At 40.3% G+C, this 17,129-nt stretch overlaps 2 protein-coding genes across 9 annotated transcripts in view; both read right to left on the minus strand.

The window, feature by feature from the left end:
- Positions 1 to 413: 413 nt before the first annotated feature.
- Positions 414 to 11,738, minus strand: SIRT5 (sirtuin 5). 3 transcript variants are annotated; one of them, XM_082235301.1, is made up of 9 exons: positions 11,559 to 11,738; positions 9,186 to 9,317; positions 7,610 to 7,743; positions 6,044 to 6,269; positions 4,560 to 4,647; positions 3,920 to 3,973; positions 3,632 to 3,749; positions 2,462 to 2,577; positions 414 to 2,115 (listed from the first exon to the last, which is right to left on the minus strand). In XM_082235301.1, the coding sequence occupies exons 2-9, from the start codon at positions 9,298 to 9,300 to the stop codon at positions 2,040 to 2,042; spliced, it is 927 nt and encodes a 308-aa protein (XP_082091427.1). In that variant the 5' UTR covers positions 9,301 to 9,317; positions 11,559 to 11,738; the 3' UTR covers positions 414 to 2,039. The 3 variants fall into 3 exon arrangements, with proteins under 3 accessions (XP_082091427.1, XP_082091428.1, XP_082091429.1); XM_082235302.1 differs by lacking the exon at positions 11,559 to 11,738 and adding an exon at positions 11,339 to 11,517; XM_082235303.1 differs by lacking the exon at positions 11,559 to 11,738 and adding an exon at positions 10,639 to 10,745.
- Positions 11,739 to 14,872: 3,134 nt separating this feature from the next.
- The window catches only part of KIF13A (kinesin family member 13A), a 73,688-nt gene continuing 71,431 nt past the window's right edge, over positions 14,873 to 17,129 (minus strand). For all 6 annotated transcript variants that reach the window (XM_082234937.1, XM_082234934.1, XM_082234933.1 and 3 more), the window contains one exon: positions 14,873 to 16,447. In XM_082234937.1, the coding sequence (XP_082091063.1) occupies positions 16,164 to 16,447 (284 nt within the window). In that variant the 3' untranslated portion in view covers positions 14,873 to 16,163. The remainder of the gene's footprint in view (positions 16,448 to 17,129) is intronic.

Below are 17,129 nucleotides of genomic sequence, written 5' to 3' on the forward strand. Positions count from 1 at the left end.
CAGCTTAAGGAAAGTTTGCACTGAGGATTTTATAAGTAAAGCAAACTAGCCTCGACTCTTTAATTTGCAACGTTAAGGCTGAGTTTGCACAGCGAAGCGATCACAATCCCCTCTCAGCACAAGCGTCCCCCCACCCTGAAGTACGGGTGTATTTAACAGTTTGCATCGGGATTGTTACAGCAAATGTCCCACCCCAACACACATGCCCACACAACAGGACCCAAGTTAGAAAGAACAGAAAGTGCTATTTGTTACCAGTTCATGCTTCTGGATGGACACCCTGGTGTCCAGTCACAGCTACGCTTAAAGCTTGGATTCCACCTCTGGACAGGGAAAATGCAGAAAGAGGTGAAAGGGGCAGTCTGAGTTCCATACGCAGCAACCAAGGGATTCAGTCAATTAGATACCAGTGATTCTGTTTTCGGATTAATACATAGTTTATTTTCTTTTGTGAAAGAACAGTACAAATCACATAATTTCCCCTCGCATTGTTAGGGCATAAGGCGTCTGCGCAGTAGAAACCACTCCATTTCTGATCCGCTGCCAAAGATTCCAATATCCAGAATGCAACTGCGCTTAGGCACTAGCCCAAAGAAACGTGGCAAAAGCATATACTAAAACAACACAAGCCTATCCATGCTTACCCAAATATAAATTCCATTGTGTTTGCTCCCATATAACCATGCAGAATGCTGCCATGTAGCTTTCGCTGCACCAAGCTGCCATCTAACATTTCTTCAACATGATTGTTCTAAGATTGAGGGTGGTGCACATCTTTGAGCACCAAACTGGCATGAATGCACCATGTGCAAGGCTATACTCCTTTCTCATTCTGGCAGATAGTGCCAGCATAAGCCCTGCTGGCTTCCCCTTCTAGGCCGTTTGTTTATGGGGGTTGGGGGATGTTAGCTTAAACTGACTTCAAATTTTGAGAGAGCTTATATTCCTTGTAGCTCCAGAAACTTTGCTCATGACAAAGCCTCTTACAATTGATGGATATTGATAATATATGTGAAGCACACTGATTACTCCAAAATTCTTCTATATATTATATATTAATATTAAATTTAAAAAAGAAAACCGCAGACCCATATTATAATCAAAAAGTTGGAAGTTCTGTTTCACAGTAACTCAGCATTGCGTTCTATTCCATTTCTCAGTTACTGATGTTTTATCATAGTTGAGAGGAAGTGCAAACATGGTTAGTGTGGTATCTACTTCAGCACTAATTATATAATGAGATCTGCTAATACATATTGATGTTTTGATAGGAAAACTGCTTTGGAACAAAACAGACAAAGCATTGCTTTATCTTATCTTAGTGACTTAGAACAGTAGACAAAACAAGTAAAAGACTAATAAAACAAACCCACAGATACATTCATACAAGTCCAAGAGCGAGAAGAAATTAAGCATGTCTACATTGCACATGGATGCTGTTACCTATGTTCCTTTAATTGTTTTCTCATACTGATCACCACAAAGAAATGTACACCATCCTGGAAGTAAACCTTTTTAGAGGATTGCACTGCTTCATGAAAAAAACCACCTTGTTTACCATTTTCCTACAAAAACTGGTATAGGCTATATGAAAAGCTGTCATTTGCCCCATTTGCTTACTCTTACCTTTCTCAGAATTTTACAGTTGGTTTATAAAATTGTTTTGTGTAGTCACAAAGAAGTGTAAGGTCGTGATGAAGTCCCTCCCCATTATTATTTGCCAAATATGTAGTCTAATATTTCAGGGCACAAATGTCTTCTTTTGAACTGTTGGCATTTTTATGCTCTCATTTCACATAAATCGTTTTTGTCTAACAAAAATGTAACTGCTTATCCAATGTCCTTGACCATGACAACTCTTTTGCTTTGCTCATTCTTGTAACCAACTGGAAAATCATGATCTATTTTCTTCAGTGTCACCCTTAAATCCTATTGCTCACTTGCAGGCATGATGTTTTCTACAAGTCCCACGTTTCTCTTATGCTTGCACCCTGCTGAATGAGCAGCTGGGTTTTTTCCTCTGTGTTGCTGATAAATGTTCATGAGATTATCTCAGTTTCATGGCGTGCAAGTGCTGGGGGCAGCGTGGTTCCACAGGGACCTGAGAAATGAAACCTGAAACAGAATCAGGATATAAATAGTATTTAATCAAATATAATTGTACTTCGGCAAATAATTCCAAAACCCTAACCCTAAACAAATATCAGAACATTGTTAGTCCTTTTACCTATCCCCCCCCCCTTCCATAAACCAGTAAATCTTTTACATTTGTTTGAGATCCCATTTATTTCTATGGAGTTTAAGAAGTTTAATGGCAAATTTGCTGGTCTGCAGATTAGGCTGCAAGTGAGAAAATTGCATTGCCTTTGCTAGCAAACATTTTAGATACAGCAGGTTTTACATTTTAATTAATTCTGCAGATAATGGCATTTACTAGTTCTAAAGAATATTAGGGTGCTACCTGAACCTATCTGTGGCCGGGGTGCTTTGCATGTTGAATTCTGCAACTGCCACTCCTCTGGCAGATACCTGGGGAGCAAACATAGCAGCAGGATATACTATAGAGGAAGTTCCAACCTGAGAAAGAGAAGAAAATGCAGTGGTTCATAAGCATTAACCTAGCTGCCCAAAACTTTGGCTTGTTGCAGCTATCACATTTTTTCAACCAGACATTGGGAGTGCCCTACATTTTTCAACATTAACCATACTATAGCTTGAGGACTGCATTGATCTTTTTAAAAAAGGGTTTGTAAACCAGCTGCGGGACGCTGGTGGTGCTGTGGTCTAAACCACAGAGCCTAGGGCTTGCCGATCAGAAGGTCGGCGGTTCGAATCCCCGTGACGGGGTGAGCTCCTGTTGTTCCTGCCCACCTAGCAGTTCGAAAGCACGTCAAGTGCAAGTAGATAAATAGGTACCGCTCCGGCATGAAAGTAAACGGCGTTTCCTTGCACTGCTCTAGTTCGCCAGAAGAGGCTTAGTCATGCTGGCCACATGACCCAGAAGCTGTCTGCGGACAAACGCCAGCTCCCTCAGCCTATAGAGTGAGATAAGGGCCACAACCCCAGAGTCGTCCGCGACTGGACCTAATGGTCAGGGGTACGTTTACCTTAACCTATGACTACTATTACACCATTGCAGACATATCTGGTTGGATCAAAGATTAGCACAGTTTAGGATGTTTCTGTGCGCCCTTAAAATAAGTATTGTGGGTAATGTAAAATAAGTTATACATATGCCACTGAAAGCCACTGGTATGTGATAACCTGCCAATTCTACTGGAAACTGTAAATTTCAAACTATGACAAGAGCCTCAATGCAAAGGGAACTTCACATTTATTGGTAATTAATTTCCTTTTGTAATCACCACAAGTTTAAACTCTGTTGAAGCTTGTTATTTTAATGAATGCTTTAAAAAGATCTGACCATTCGTTGACAATATTTGAGCCATCAACTGAACAACTCAATTGGACCACTCAAATGCCCAACCTTGTGCTATGTGAAAATATTGACATTTCATGTCTGTTACATTTGACAGTTAACTAATGAATCCTTTCCTGGGAAGCATGAGCTGATACTAACTTATAGGCTCTAACAAATTAAAGACAAAGAAACAGACCAAAAATCACTTACCACCAAACAAAGATCACAAATCTCAAGTTCTTTTTCAACCTCTGTAAGAATATCAGAATCCAAAGTTTCTCCGAACCATACAACGTGAGGGCGCAAGAGGCCATTGCATTCTTCACATCTGCCAAGAAAAATTATGGAGATATATGTTAGACTGCCACAAAGCTGGGAAGAAAGCAAAGCAATTAAAAATCTTCATCTAGTTTATTACAAATTCTGCTGCAATATGTTAAGTAACAGAGCATCTCCTTTGCGTGCAATTTTTGAATGCTTCAGCAGCTCAGCACTCACCGAGGAAGATCTTCTACAGGAATCTGGCTGTCCTCAGCATCTGGATCTGGAGCACTATAAATGCAAATAAAGATTGTGAACATTGCAAGTGTAATCATCACCATCATCACATGGGGTGGAACTCAATGTCATGCTCTTCCAATTCTTTTTTCTGTGCAAGCACCACAGCTTGTGAAATAGAACAACCCCCTCTCCTGCCCCCCTGCACTGTTCTTGGGGTTCTCCCAACCTTCCAAGAGCCAATTTTGAGGGGCACGCAAAGCCCCATAAGCAAGCAGAAATAATTGTTCAAGGCTTCTGCTGATGGGCCTGGTTAGGTAAATCCTGCTCATCAAGTGGGATTCAATGCTGGTCCTATTCAGAGCAGACTACTTAAACTCTATTACTGGGATCCAGACTGGTGTGAAAGGCAGCTCTACTCTTGAGCAGGACAGGAGCTTTTAATCATTCCCTTTAAGCATCAGCCCCTCACCTGCAGGGGGAAAAACCCCTTCCAAAGGTTGAAGGGCCCTCTGGATCAGTACCCCATGAAGTATGCAGGATCTTACCTACTGAATGTTCACCTAATCTGACAGGAGAAAATGTCTACATTGGGAGCCAACAGACACAAACTGTAGGTAAGACAGCACAGATCCATTACCCTTTCCCATCCAAAGCAGGACAGATTGGACTCTTGTGATTTGCTGTCACAGTTCCACAACTGGTGCATCGGGTTTTGAATAAGCTACCTGTAAATAACAATCCCATATTTTAAACATGGACTTCACAGTTGATAATACAAAACTTCTAACACATCATACCAGCAGTGTGATTCTCATACCTCTTACAAGAACTGAAAATTGCCTAATTCAGCACTTTGAGCCTGGAAGAATATTAGATATTTATTAGTGAAACAACCTACTGGCTAGCCAAAGGAGACTACTGAAATGTTTAAGCAACAGGAGCTGCAAAAAGACAAGCCAAAATAAATAAAATATCATAGGTTAATAATTTTCACCATTTCCCAAGTAACTATTTGTTCTTCTGACTACTTGTCATACACACAGATATTCTATAATTCTACAAAGTACATAGTCAACAGCAGATTTAGTAAGGCTACTTTTCTAGCTTCTAAAAATCATGCATTGTAGAAGCACTAAACCAGCATTTCCCAACCTTGGGCCTTCAGCTGTTTTTGGACTACAACTCCCATAATCCTCAGCTAGCAAGACCAGTGGTCAGGGATGATGGGAATTGTAGTTCGAAAACAGCTGGAGGCCCAAGGTTGGGAAAACAAACTTCTTAAAAGAAGTGAATTAAATACTACAGCCAGAATCTGCAGAATCCCATTCCTAAAGCAGGGGCACTGCTATTTTTCCCTTTCTGATGGAGCCCCTTGAATGACCTCCATCCTTCAAGAATAGCTCAGTCGGACAAAGGATGTTTCACTGGGAAAGGGAAACACCTCAACATGCTAGTACAGGCATAGGCAAACTTGGCCCTCCAAATGTTTTGGGACTACAACTCCCATCATCCCTAGCTAACAGGACCAGTGGTCAGAGATGATGGGAATTGTAGTCCCAAAACATTTGGAGGGCAGAGTTTGCCTATGCCTGTGCTAGTACATATATGAAAGGCTGCGTATGACCTTCTGGTCCCTGATTTCTTTACTAATTAAGTTCCTACCCTCTATGGTAATTTCTAATGTGCCTTTCAAGGCTGATTTACACATTATACAGGAGAACTATTATTGAATTTCCCAGTGTTTTCTTTTTTAATGAAATGCAGCCATGCTATTTCCCAATTTGATTAAAGCAACATTTCTGCTTAATACTTCCTCCAACACAACAAATATTGTTTCCCAATCAAAACCCCTCCTCTGCTTTTAATTCAGTAAAGGAAAAATACAGGTGCGATTCTTCGCTATCACATGTTTACCCTCAGTCTTCCAGCTGCAATTAAGCAAGTTCCGTCTTGTGCATGCCTTCAAAGAAACCTGAGAGAGGAACTGGGAGGGGAAATGTCCCATCACAGCTAATTCTCAGGTCTTTAATTTCCATGTCTTTATGATTGGAAATATCAACAAACATCTTATAAAAGATAGCTGAAAGAGATATCTGTAACACACTGCTGGGGATTCCTTACCATGGATTTCTAAGAGGTGCTTTGTTCCTGCTTTTCTGTGGAGCTCATCAATGTTCTGCGTGATAACCACAACACTCCTTCCTTGCTTGCTTAGCCTGGCCTCACACTCTGCTATGGCAGTGTGTGCAGGGTTTGGATGTTTACTCATCATAAGCTCTCTACGGTAATGGTAGAATTCCCACACCCTAGAGGGATTCCTTGCAAAAGCCTCTGGAGTAGCCAGTTCCTGTGGGGTAGAGGGGGAGGAATCATTTGTTGCTTTGTCAATACAACACCCATACCTGATTATAAAGCCTCACATTCATTTGCAAGCAGCCATAAGCACAATATTTGGCATTTATATACTGTGTTTCAGTGTGTTCAGTACTTCACAGACAATAATGGAGTAATCTAGATTGAGGTAAGTCTTTTGGGTGGTATTAAATTAAGTTATACTCGGAGAAAACTCACTGAAATTAACAGACCTAACTTAGTTGTGTTCATTAATTTCATTGAATCTACTCAAGGGTAAAACTTAGATGAATGCCACCCTTTATTTGTTTTATATCACATGCAATAACAAAGCAGAAACTCAATTGAACAATATAAAACACGGGATCAGAACTGAGAAGCCAATCAATAGGGCTTTCATACAATGCAACATTTAGATCAGTGTCACTATAACACTGAAATGCATTCAGCTTCACAAAATCCCCTCCAGTTTTTCTGCCACTGTAAATATAACCACTTTGTACAGTAACTACTTTGTCTTTTATCTAACCTGCCAACCAAAATCAGTCCCTAGCTTGGCCAATATAAAGACTGGCAGTTTCTATTAATTTCTGCTCACTGCCTATCTGGAAATCTGTGTGTTTTGTTTAAGGTATGGGACCGATTTGGAATGCAGCCAGACTTTACATTCTTAAAAATGGGTTGTAGCCAATTGTTTCTTTATCCCAGAATCCTAGGTGTATAACCTGATATCTAGAAAACACCTAGCACAGAGCTTTCCGCGACACATTAGTGTGTTGGCTGCAGTGTGTAGGTGTGTCCCACAAACGCTCCCTGTACTCTTATAGTAAAGCTGAATTACTGTGTCACAAAATGATGCATGTCTAAAAAGTGTCACCAATATGAAGTTTGAAAAGCTCTGACCTAGCAGATACTTATTTAGCCTGAAATCACCATTTTGGAACCAAGTCTACAAGATAACTTTATAGCTACAATATCTAACCTTAACTAAGCCATAGTTTGGTTTACCATGTTGTGCAAACCAGGTCAGTATCTCCGAGCCTTAACTACCTCCTAGGGTTGTTGTGAGGATGAAATGAGGAAGGAAAGGACCATACACAATACCTTGGGCTCCCTGACGAAAAGGAGAGAAATAAACGTTTTAATAAACAAATAAAACCATTTCCTTACATTCCCTCAAAGCTACTAGGGTTGCAGTCCTATGCTTGTTTGGGAGCAAACCTCATTAAACTCAGCAGGGTTTAGTTATGAGTAAATGTGTGTAGAATTGCACTTAAAGGCTATTAAGTAGCAGTATTTAGCATCCTGGGGGGAAAACGGGTCAGTAGCACACACCTGAGCTTGCCATTTCCTCCAGTAGCCCCCTGCACCTCGGAAGGTCGGAACACCACTCTCAGCACTGACACCAGCCCCTGTAATAATAGCTATATGCTTTGCTTTAGCAAATACTTCTCGAAAATCAGCCATACCTTTAAAAAAAAAGAGAAGATGAAAAAGTCAGATTTATTTCTAAATGACACATTTTAAGCACATACAAAAGCTATTTTTTATCTGAAAGTGGAAAACCAAAGTTTGAAACTCCTCAGCTTTAAAGATGTCTGGAATGGATGACCTGGACAAAACAGTCTCCCTGAGCTTGACTAGTTTTGCCTGTGCTTAAATTTTGTATCTTAAAACTTCTGCAGACCATAATCAGAAGACATGTCTGACACAAAATTATGTTTACGTGTTGACCCTGGAAACATTTAAGAGTTTGATGAGTCCTAAAATGGAGGGTTTTTTTAAAAGCAAAACTGTAGGGCATGAATAATTTCATTCATGATGCAACTCGGTGTACTGAAGTATATACCCTATTGATCTTTAAAGGTTAGCCAGTTCATGATTAAAAAATTAAATAAATGGAATGTACGCTTTGCTTTATGAGGCCTCCATTTCAGCTCATTAAGGAATCTTACATAGCAAAACTAGAAAGTGCTTAGAAACAAGACCTGACCTGCTGATATTCAAATCTGAAGTACTTGGTTATACAGACTCTTGTCTAAACATAACAGAATACAACTTCTCATTTTATTTAAGGTATTTAAATGTAAAAAATAAGTTTAAAAAATGAAAGTTGTACGGGTGAGCTCCTTTGTGTGGATCTAACTATTTTAACTGATTTATTCTTGTAAAATTAGTGATGCCTTCTTAGGATCACAAGTTAGTGGCCTTCTGGGTTACCTCCCATTATGATTGCATTTCTATATTCATGGCTAACACAATGCAGTACAGTTTTAAGAAAAGCAGCAGGACCACAAATTATGTTGAACCATAAAAGCAAGACCAATCTCAAATGGATTTAGAAATAAAGAATTAGCAACTTACAGAATTTCCAGACATTGAAAAAAGTAAGCTGTCTCACATTGGTTGCACATTATGAGGAACACAAATATTCTTCCTCCTCCATCTTTTTAATTTTTTTGTTATTAAATCTAGCTGGGCTCTAAAACCAGAAGAAAGCCCAGCTGTTGGGAAATATTTGTAAGGGAGAATTTTTCCTTTTACAGAGTCTCCCTTACAATTACTCCCTTTTTCCACAGACGGACTTGAGGCACACACATTTGTAAAGACAGCATGCAGTTCTACTCTTAAACAGGAAGGTGAATAGATGTCTCCTTAATATCTCCTTAATGTCCCCTTATATTTAATAAGCTACATTTTAAAAAATAGGAGTAATTAAACAAATATCATCTGTACAATCATCTTCACCAACACAGCTCTCCAAACCCAAGTGATTCAAATGGAAGGTTTCAAACTTTTAAGATTTCAAGATTCATTATTTACAACAGGAACAAAAATAATCAGTTCACAGAAATCATATTGTGTGTGGACACGAAAACAAATATACAACATGGGCAGAATCTTATCTTACTTGAACTTGGTCGGGCCATTTCAAAGCACGTCCTTTGTTTCTTGGAAGAAGCAGGTTTCAGTCCACAATATACTTGAGAAACCAGCCTTCTTGTGGTAAAGTGGAAAAGATTCATCAGGATTCCTTACAGTCCTAACATGGAAGAAAGTTAAATTAAAAAATCTGAATGTATTTGACAAGATGGCAAAGGAAACTCCATCTGCTGTCTGCCTCTGGAGTTATCTGGGACCCCCCTTCCATTGTGATTAGTGTCCTGCTTCCTCATTGGGTTGTTTAAATACTTGCCACTGTGCTCAGAAAGAGAGAGCTATTTCTGCAATACACTTTAGCTTAACAGCTGGAGACTTAGCTGAGGGAAGATTCTAACAGGAAGGCCAGCATGAGTGGTAGAAGAGCAACACTCATGGTACTGACAACTTCTTTAGGGCTAGAATGGGAAGAAAGAAGACTACCTACACTTCTGTGTGTCTGTTGCTAGTTGCAATTGCTGCAAAATTGAAGAATGTGGACTTTGAATTGCAGGCCATAGCAGAAAGGCTCTGTTCTTTAACCTAGCCTTTGACAACAGTGGTGCCAAATTAACGTTTTGTCCGCGAGTTCTTTAATCAATTTCACTCTGGGGCATGGATTAAATAAAGTATATGAGATGATTCTCAAGAGCTTTTCTACAACACTTTACAGTATATACTTTATCTTCACTGGGACTATTAAAATTCCATTGTAAACAGGAATTCTCTTCTAGTCCTAAACTGCCTGTGTAAGCAAAGTTTTTAATTACATATACCTTTCAACTGGATATTCTCCAGCCATATTTGCCACATTTCACAGAAACTAAGAGTTGCAATTTCCCCATTCTGATTGATTCACGTACAAAAACTCTACCAGGCTTCCTAACCTGATGTTCCCCTATCCCAGGAGTGAGCTGCCTTGTTCTGGAAAACCTTGTCTATTGTCTGAAGGCAATACTATTATGTACTGATTTATACAAGCTGCTAGAACATTTTAAAAACTATTAGTTGAGCCATGCAGGTGTCTCTAGGCTAGGCAAATTGGATCAAAACAAACTCTGAAGGTTTGCTTGCTACAAAGATCTCCAGCTAATGATACTCAGGATGCCAACTAGCATATAACAGATGAAAACAGTTTCACCATATTTAATAAAGTCTCATTCACCAGGACATGGACATTTCTGCTCTCAAAACATTACGTACCAAGTACAGAGCACTTTTAACAGTAGCCAGGTTAAATCCCAAACAGTTTGTTTCAGATCTAGGGTGGGGTGGGGGGGAGGTACATGGCAGAGGCTGGGGGCGGGCATATTCTGGAGGTGAAACAATGCCATCGGAAGCAAAGTAAGCCTGAATCTACTTAGCATCTGGATGGGAAACCACCTGAATTATTTGGAAGGTAGGATATAAAAACATAACGCTGCTAAGAAAAAAGAGAGCAATACCTGGAGATCCATGTTAGCACTGGTATGCTTGCCTCTGAAAGTGGACCACAAATGCTGAAATCCAGTCTCAACTGACTGACTATCTGGTTGGAAAAAAACTCTATTTTGTACCTGTGCTAGTTTCCTTAGCTACATACACAAAACAGAAGTAACAGCACCTGGATCTGGTTTCTTTAGCTACATACACAAAACAGAAGTAACAGCACCTGGATCTGCAGAGCCAAGCCTACGAAGCCCTTTTTATTTTTACATAAGTGCCCCTTTAAATTTAGGATCTATGCAGCTGATGGACCCCTTTCGAGGTAAAATGAGGAGAGGGGGTAAGGGGGGGGGGACACAACGAGAAGCACCATGCCTTTTATTAGAGCAACTTCTGTTCCTGATGAAAGAGCGAAGGAAGAGGCCTGGGGAAACACCCCCCCCCGCCACACATTCAGGGGTGCCAACTTGAATAAAATATGGGGAGGAGGAAGGACAGGTAAGTCCCACCCCACATAATCGATTACATGACGTTGCACGCACACACTATTGGAATGGCAATGCCCATCAACTTTAGGGGTGGGCAGCCCCCTCAAATATTAGGGGGGCGTAGGGACCTCAGTCCCTAGGGAGTATAGGCTCCTATACTCACAATGTGTGTGTGTATATATACAAACACACACACACACACACACACGTATATACATACAAATACACATACACTTCCTGGTGGCTTCCGTGAATATCGGGGCGAGGAAACTTGTTTTCTCACATGTGTTTCCTCCGCCCTGAAGGTTACTAAGGAACAGAGGGGAAAGGCGCGAGGCCCGCCGTCGCCACAGAGGGAAAGGCAGCTGGCCGAGGAAAGCAGCCGAGAAGCCGCTCTCCGAGGGCCTGAGACCCTCACCTGCGCCCCTCGCCCTCGGCCCGCCGCTACTCACCACCGCCAGCACCGCAACCCAGCCGCCCGCCTCGTGAGGTCCCGCCCCGCCAGGCCGAGCAGCAGGAACAGGAGCGGCGGCGACGGGCGAGGCGAGGCGAGGCGGAGGGAGGGCCCAGCCGCCGGAGCGGCCTCCGAGGGGCGCGAGGAGAGAGGCCTGCGTGGAGCCCGGCACGTCGCCCTCTCCCGGCTCCGGGCCTGGCGAGAGGTTACTATGGTGCCCGAGGCGTCGGGCGCTGTGGGGGCAAAGCCCACCCGCCCCCTCTTCTTCATTGGCACGTATAAGGTTGCATTGGAAATCGCGTTAGAACTCGCTCCCAGAGGCTTTTGTAATCGATGTGTTTAAGAGTTTAAAAAACACGTTTCACAATTATGTTGGAAACAAGCACATTGTTATTATTAATCCTTCTTTCTATACCGCCCTATACCGCGCAGGTCTCGAGGCGGTTGCAACATAAAATCACAATATAGAAACCAACGAAATGCGTAATTAAAGTAAAAACAAGAAACAAGTCAATGAATAAACCACTCCCCAGCACATTTTTAAAGTTGTCACAACCAAAAAGGCCTGGTTAAAGATCTGAAAGTGTATGCAAATATAGGGATTCATATTGCTTAGCTCAATACTGAAAGATTTGCAGCCCGAATGTGTTGGTGAGCTGTTTACAATACATATAAACCATTAAATTATTGGGGTGTGTGTGTGTTAAAAACAGGTATTAAACATATGATTAAAATCAACAATAGCTATAACTTCTACATGTGTGGGTAGACTAAACAAAAATGCCTGATAACAATCCAGAAGCGCTGCCAAACTCCGTACCTGCTGCTTCAGGGGGTGTGCAACTCCATCCAGGACAGGCAGTGGACCAATTTCTCTCACATGGGAACCACTCTCCCATAGTGCCTGTCTTGTTAGGATTCAAGCTCAGTTTATCTTCTTCATCCATCCCACCTCCATGGATGTGGCCAGCATAAGCCGCTTCTGGCGCAACAGAACACCGAAACCAGAGCAGCACACGGAAATACCATTTACCTTCTTGCCAGAGCGATACCTATTTATCTACTTGCACTTTTTTGTGTGCTTTCGAACTGCTAGGTTGGCACACAGCTGTCAACGTTTCCCTTTTTTAAAGGGAAATTCCCTTATTCCGAATAGGATTCCTTGCAAGAAAAGGGAAAAGTTGACAGCTATGGGTTGGCAGGAGCTGGGACTGAGCAACGGGGGCTCACCCCATCATGGGGATTCGAACCACTGACCTTCTGATCGGCAAGCCCAAGAGGCTCAGTGGTTTTTATTATATTTTACTTTTTGAAATATGGCAACCCTAATTTAGGGTAGTAGGTTACCAGACACCATCTAGTTGAAATGAATCTGCATTAGTCTTAGATAAACACAGCTAAAGAAACAGACTCGATAGTTTCAAGGACAGTGGAACATTGTTTGGCTTCTGCTGTCCCATAGCTGCAAATTGTCAACTTTTGCATGAAAAGAAAAAAATGAAGAGGATGAAGTTCACAAAGTCTGTAAACTCTGAATTAGAATTTGTTGTGACATTATTTTTGAATTGTTAAATGGTCATATCTATTTTTTGTTAGCATGTTTCCCCCCCAAAAAACCTTTGCCCCCTAATGGACCAACAGCCTCAAGACTAAAAAAAATACATAGGTTACCTATTCCAACAAAACAAATTATTGTGTATGCTTTAATGAGACAGGTTGAGTGCAAAACATAACTGGTGCATTAACTAAAAGCAATCTTTCATGTAGTGTAGTAATTTGACAATTTTTAATCTAAAGCTCTTAACATAAGTCCCAGCTCTGCATAATATAAATAGAATTGTGTGCACAAACTATATGCCACTTTGAAGACTTCTGCCAAAATCAGGTTTAGAAACATGCTCAAGTAATCTGAACACTAAGATCACTTAAGCAGTCATTATTCTATAATTTGCAGTACTCTCTGAATATTTATTACAGATTACAAAATATTTTTGTTTCAGTAGAACTGTGCTTTATACTGATGTATTCATACCTACCTTCTCAAAAAGCAATCTATTTAAGCAATAAAGGACTTCATCACAGTATGCTTGACATCCAAATGCATCCAAACTACAGTGGTACCTCGGGTTAAGTACTTAATTCATTCCGGAGGTCCGTTCTTAACCTGAAACTGTTCTTAACCTGAAGCACCACTTTAGCTAATGGGGCCTCCCGCTGTCGCCACGCTGTTGGAGCACGATTTCTGTTCTCATCCTGAAGCAAAGTTCTTAACCCGAGGTACTATTTCTGGGTTAGCGGAGTCTGTAACCTGAAGCCTATGTAACCTGAAGCATATGTAATCTGAGGTACCACTGTATAGTTTAGTAAGACATGAACAAGACTACAGTCTTCCCTCTACCCCACACATGGCTAGGAGGGTTTCAGAAACGTTCACTTCTACTTTCAGTTAACCACAGCTTGTTGAATTGTCTAAACTATGAATTATGCCTATCATTAATTTTGGTTTGTTTAAATAAACCAGTTTTACAAACATTTATTTGACATTTAAAATAAGCCAATTATCTAGAGTTTGTCACGTCTGAACAAGACAAACCATACTTAACCAAAACCAAAAGTTTCCAAATGCCTCCTGGCTGCATGGAAGGAGAAAAGGAGAGCATCAGAGTTTCCGAAAAATGTTAGAATTATTCAGGTCAGTTTAATGCAACATCCAAATATGGCTAGTGTAATGAACAGTAGTAGTTTACTACACATTACACTGATGTTGCCAACCTAGCAGTTCAAAAGCACCCCCTGGGGCAAGTAGATAAATAGGTACCGCTTACCAGCGGGAAGGTAAACGGCGTTCCGTGTGCGGCTCTGGCTCGCCAGAGCAGCGTTGTCACGCTGGCCACGTGACCCGGAAGTGTCTCCGGACAGTGCTGGCCCCCGGCCAATAGATGTGAGATGGGCGCACAAACCCCAGAGTCTGGCAAGACTGGCCCGTTCGGGCAGGGGTACCTTTACCTTTACCTTTACACTGATGTTGCAGCCAATATAGAAAAGAAGTATGGCTAAATTTATTGTTGGAATGAAGAACTGCTAATGGAATTGTAGCCATATTAATAATCTGAACAATTCATAAATTGGAAGTATCAAGCATTATATATTTCCCATAATTTATGTGAAGAACATTTACTGCCTGGCAGGGGCTTTTGATGAGACCAGTGATGAATATACCTCATTTAATACTGTATTATCTTTTCAGTATGTATATAAAAGGTAAATACAGCATATGTGAAGCTATGAATTAGTAACCAAATAAGCAATATATCTGTTCAAGTCTTATATTACAGAATATGAAGTCAAATAGGCAGAAACATTTATAAAATCTGAAGTAAACCATCTGTATTCTAACACACAAATGTTCTGTACCAATTAAATACAGTATAGCAGAAATATAATATAAATTACACTTTACAGTAATTGCAAAATACTAGGAGTTAGCTTACTATACATATAAATCGAAGAACAGCAGCAACTTGTCTGTAAGGTCCCATTATCTCAATTTCTTTCTAAAATATAAAGAATACAGCAGGCCATTCTTATATTTCCTTTTTACCATTTTCTACTTTACAAATATTCAAGACAGTATCTATACATGGAATAGTTCCCCAACATTTCGAACACATAATACAAATCCACAATTAAAAATGAACTTTACAGATTAAATCACTTCTGAACATTTCATCTGAGATTGGTCATTGCCAGTAACAAACAGTGCATGATTTGTAATTGTGATCCACTACTGCTGCTTTGCATTTCCCCCATTTAAAAAAAAAAAAGCCATTTGTTGAAAATTTTGTCCACCTTCTCCTTTGCAGTAATACTGTTTCTGCATCCAGATTACCTGGTTGGCACATGAAAAATGCCCAACACATAAACTTTAGGCATTGTTAATATTTTCAATAAATGTCAAATTGGCACAGTGGCAGGCCTATAGGAAGACAAAATAGAAAACAAAATGATAGCAGTCTCTTCAGTGTGCTTAATAAACACAGGATATAAGGCAGCGTGGTGCCTGGTGTTAACTTGTAGAAATATGGCACCAAGCTATCAAGTAAAACAAACATATACAATACAACCCAAGATATAAACAGCAAGTGTATCATTCTAATACATGTTCTTTGGTAAGTAACAGCATATGGTAGATTTCCCCTCAGATACATATTTACATCCCATTGCCCTCCCACACAATATTTTGTATGATCTAATGTGTTAAGTAGCAAATGGTCAAGTACCTCACAGTTTTATTTACAAACAGCATAATGCTTTACATTTCAATTCAGAAGTAAACCTACTGAGTTCAATGGGGCTTGCTCCCAGGTAAGAGAATTTAGGATTTCAGCCTGACTTTAATTTAGTGTGCAGCCATGTTTGCCTTTAGGCAGGCAAATGATACACACTCTATATATATATATTACTTATTTTTTAAAAAGAACCAGAGAATTATGCCCATGACTCAAACATTCAGTAACAAATTAAAAACTATACAATTACTTTGAAAAAATGTCTACACAGTGATGTGTGCAGCAAGTGCAAAAACAAGAACAAAACTGCAGCTTCAGTTAATCCAAGACTTCCTGATCTCCTGTTTTCTAGAAAAAGCAGAAGCTGCTGCATCTCCTGATTGACAGAAGGATTCTGCCTCTGCTTTGGAAGAGGGTGCCTTCTGCAGAACTGAACTCTTCCGTGTGTCCATGGTGGATGATACCTGAGATCGTGAACTGCTACTGCATATCTTTGTTGGAGCTGGTGTTTTAGTGACACAGTCAGGACGAACAAATATCCCATGTCGTGGTTTGCAGCGGAAGTACTCTCTGCCTTTTACAGTTCCATCATGTTTCCCTTAAATAAACACAAATAATTCCAGTAAGAATTAACAGAAGTTTGAAACCATGGGTTGAATTATTAAATCTTTATTAAAGCATAGAGACTGATACTAGCCTTCACCATGGTTAATGCTTACAAAGGTTCACTCTTTACTGTGTTGTACTAACCAGTTGGTTAAGAGGAAGTAATGGTAAGTGTTACTCATGGTTGATCAGATGTAAGCCTCAAGCATGGTGGAAGCACAAAAACCATCACGAACGGGATGAAGCATGTGATCAGAAAACACACACAAGAGCCTCAGTTAACTGTATCATCTGGGCACATTGAAATGGCACAAAATTAGATGCAACTGACATATTGTGGCATTCATATTTTCTGCAGTATGTAAAGTGGTTTGATCTAAAAAATTGGAAGCTGCAATTCCTACTCAACTCCTTCATGAGCCAATTGGTTGAACAGCAGCTCCTCTATGATTTTAATGGGAAAAGAGACTTCAGCAATTTCTAGAAATATATGATGCTGCTTTTGCCTGGTCACATCAATTGTTGTGCATCATACCAATTTAATAAACAATTGTGCACTATACTTGAATGACCTATGCATTTCTTTTTAAAATTTTAAGCAGAGGCTGGATGGCCATCAGTGATGCTATAGTTTGGATTCCTGCATTGCAGGGGATTGGACTAGATGACCCTTG

This window comes from Podarcis vaucheri, assembly GCF_965113315.1.
Source record: "Podarcis vaucheri genome assembly, chromosome: 8".
Taxonomy (NCBI): Eukaryota; Metazoa; Chordata; class Lepidosauria; order Squamata; family Lacertidae; genus Podarcis; species Podarcis vaucheri.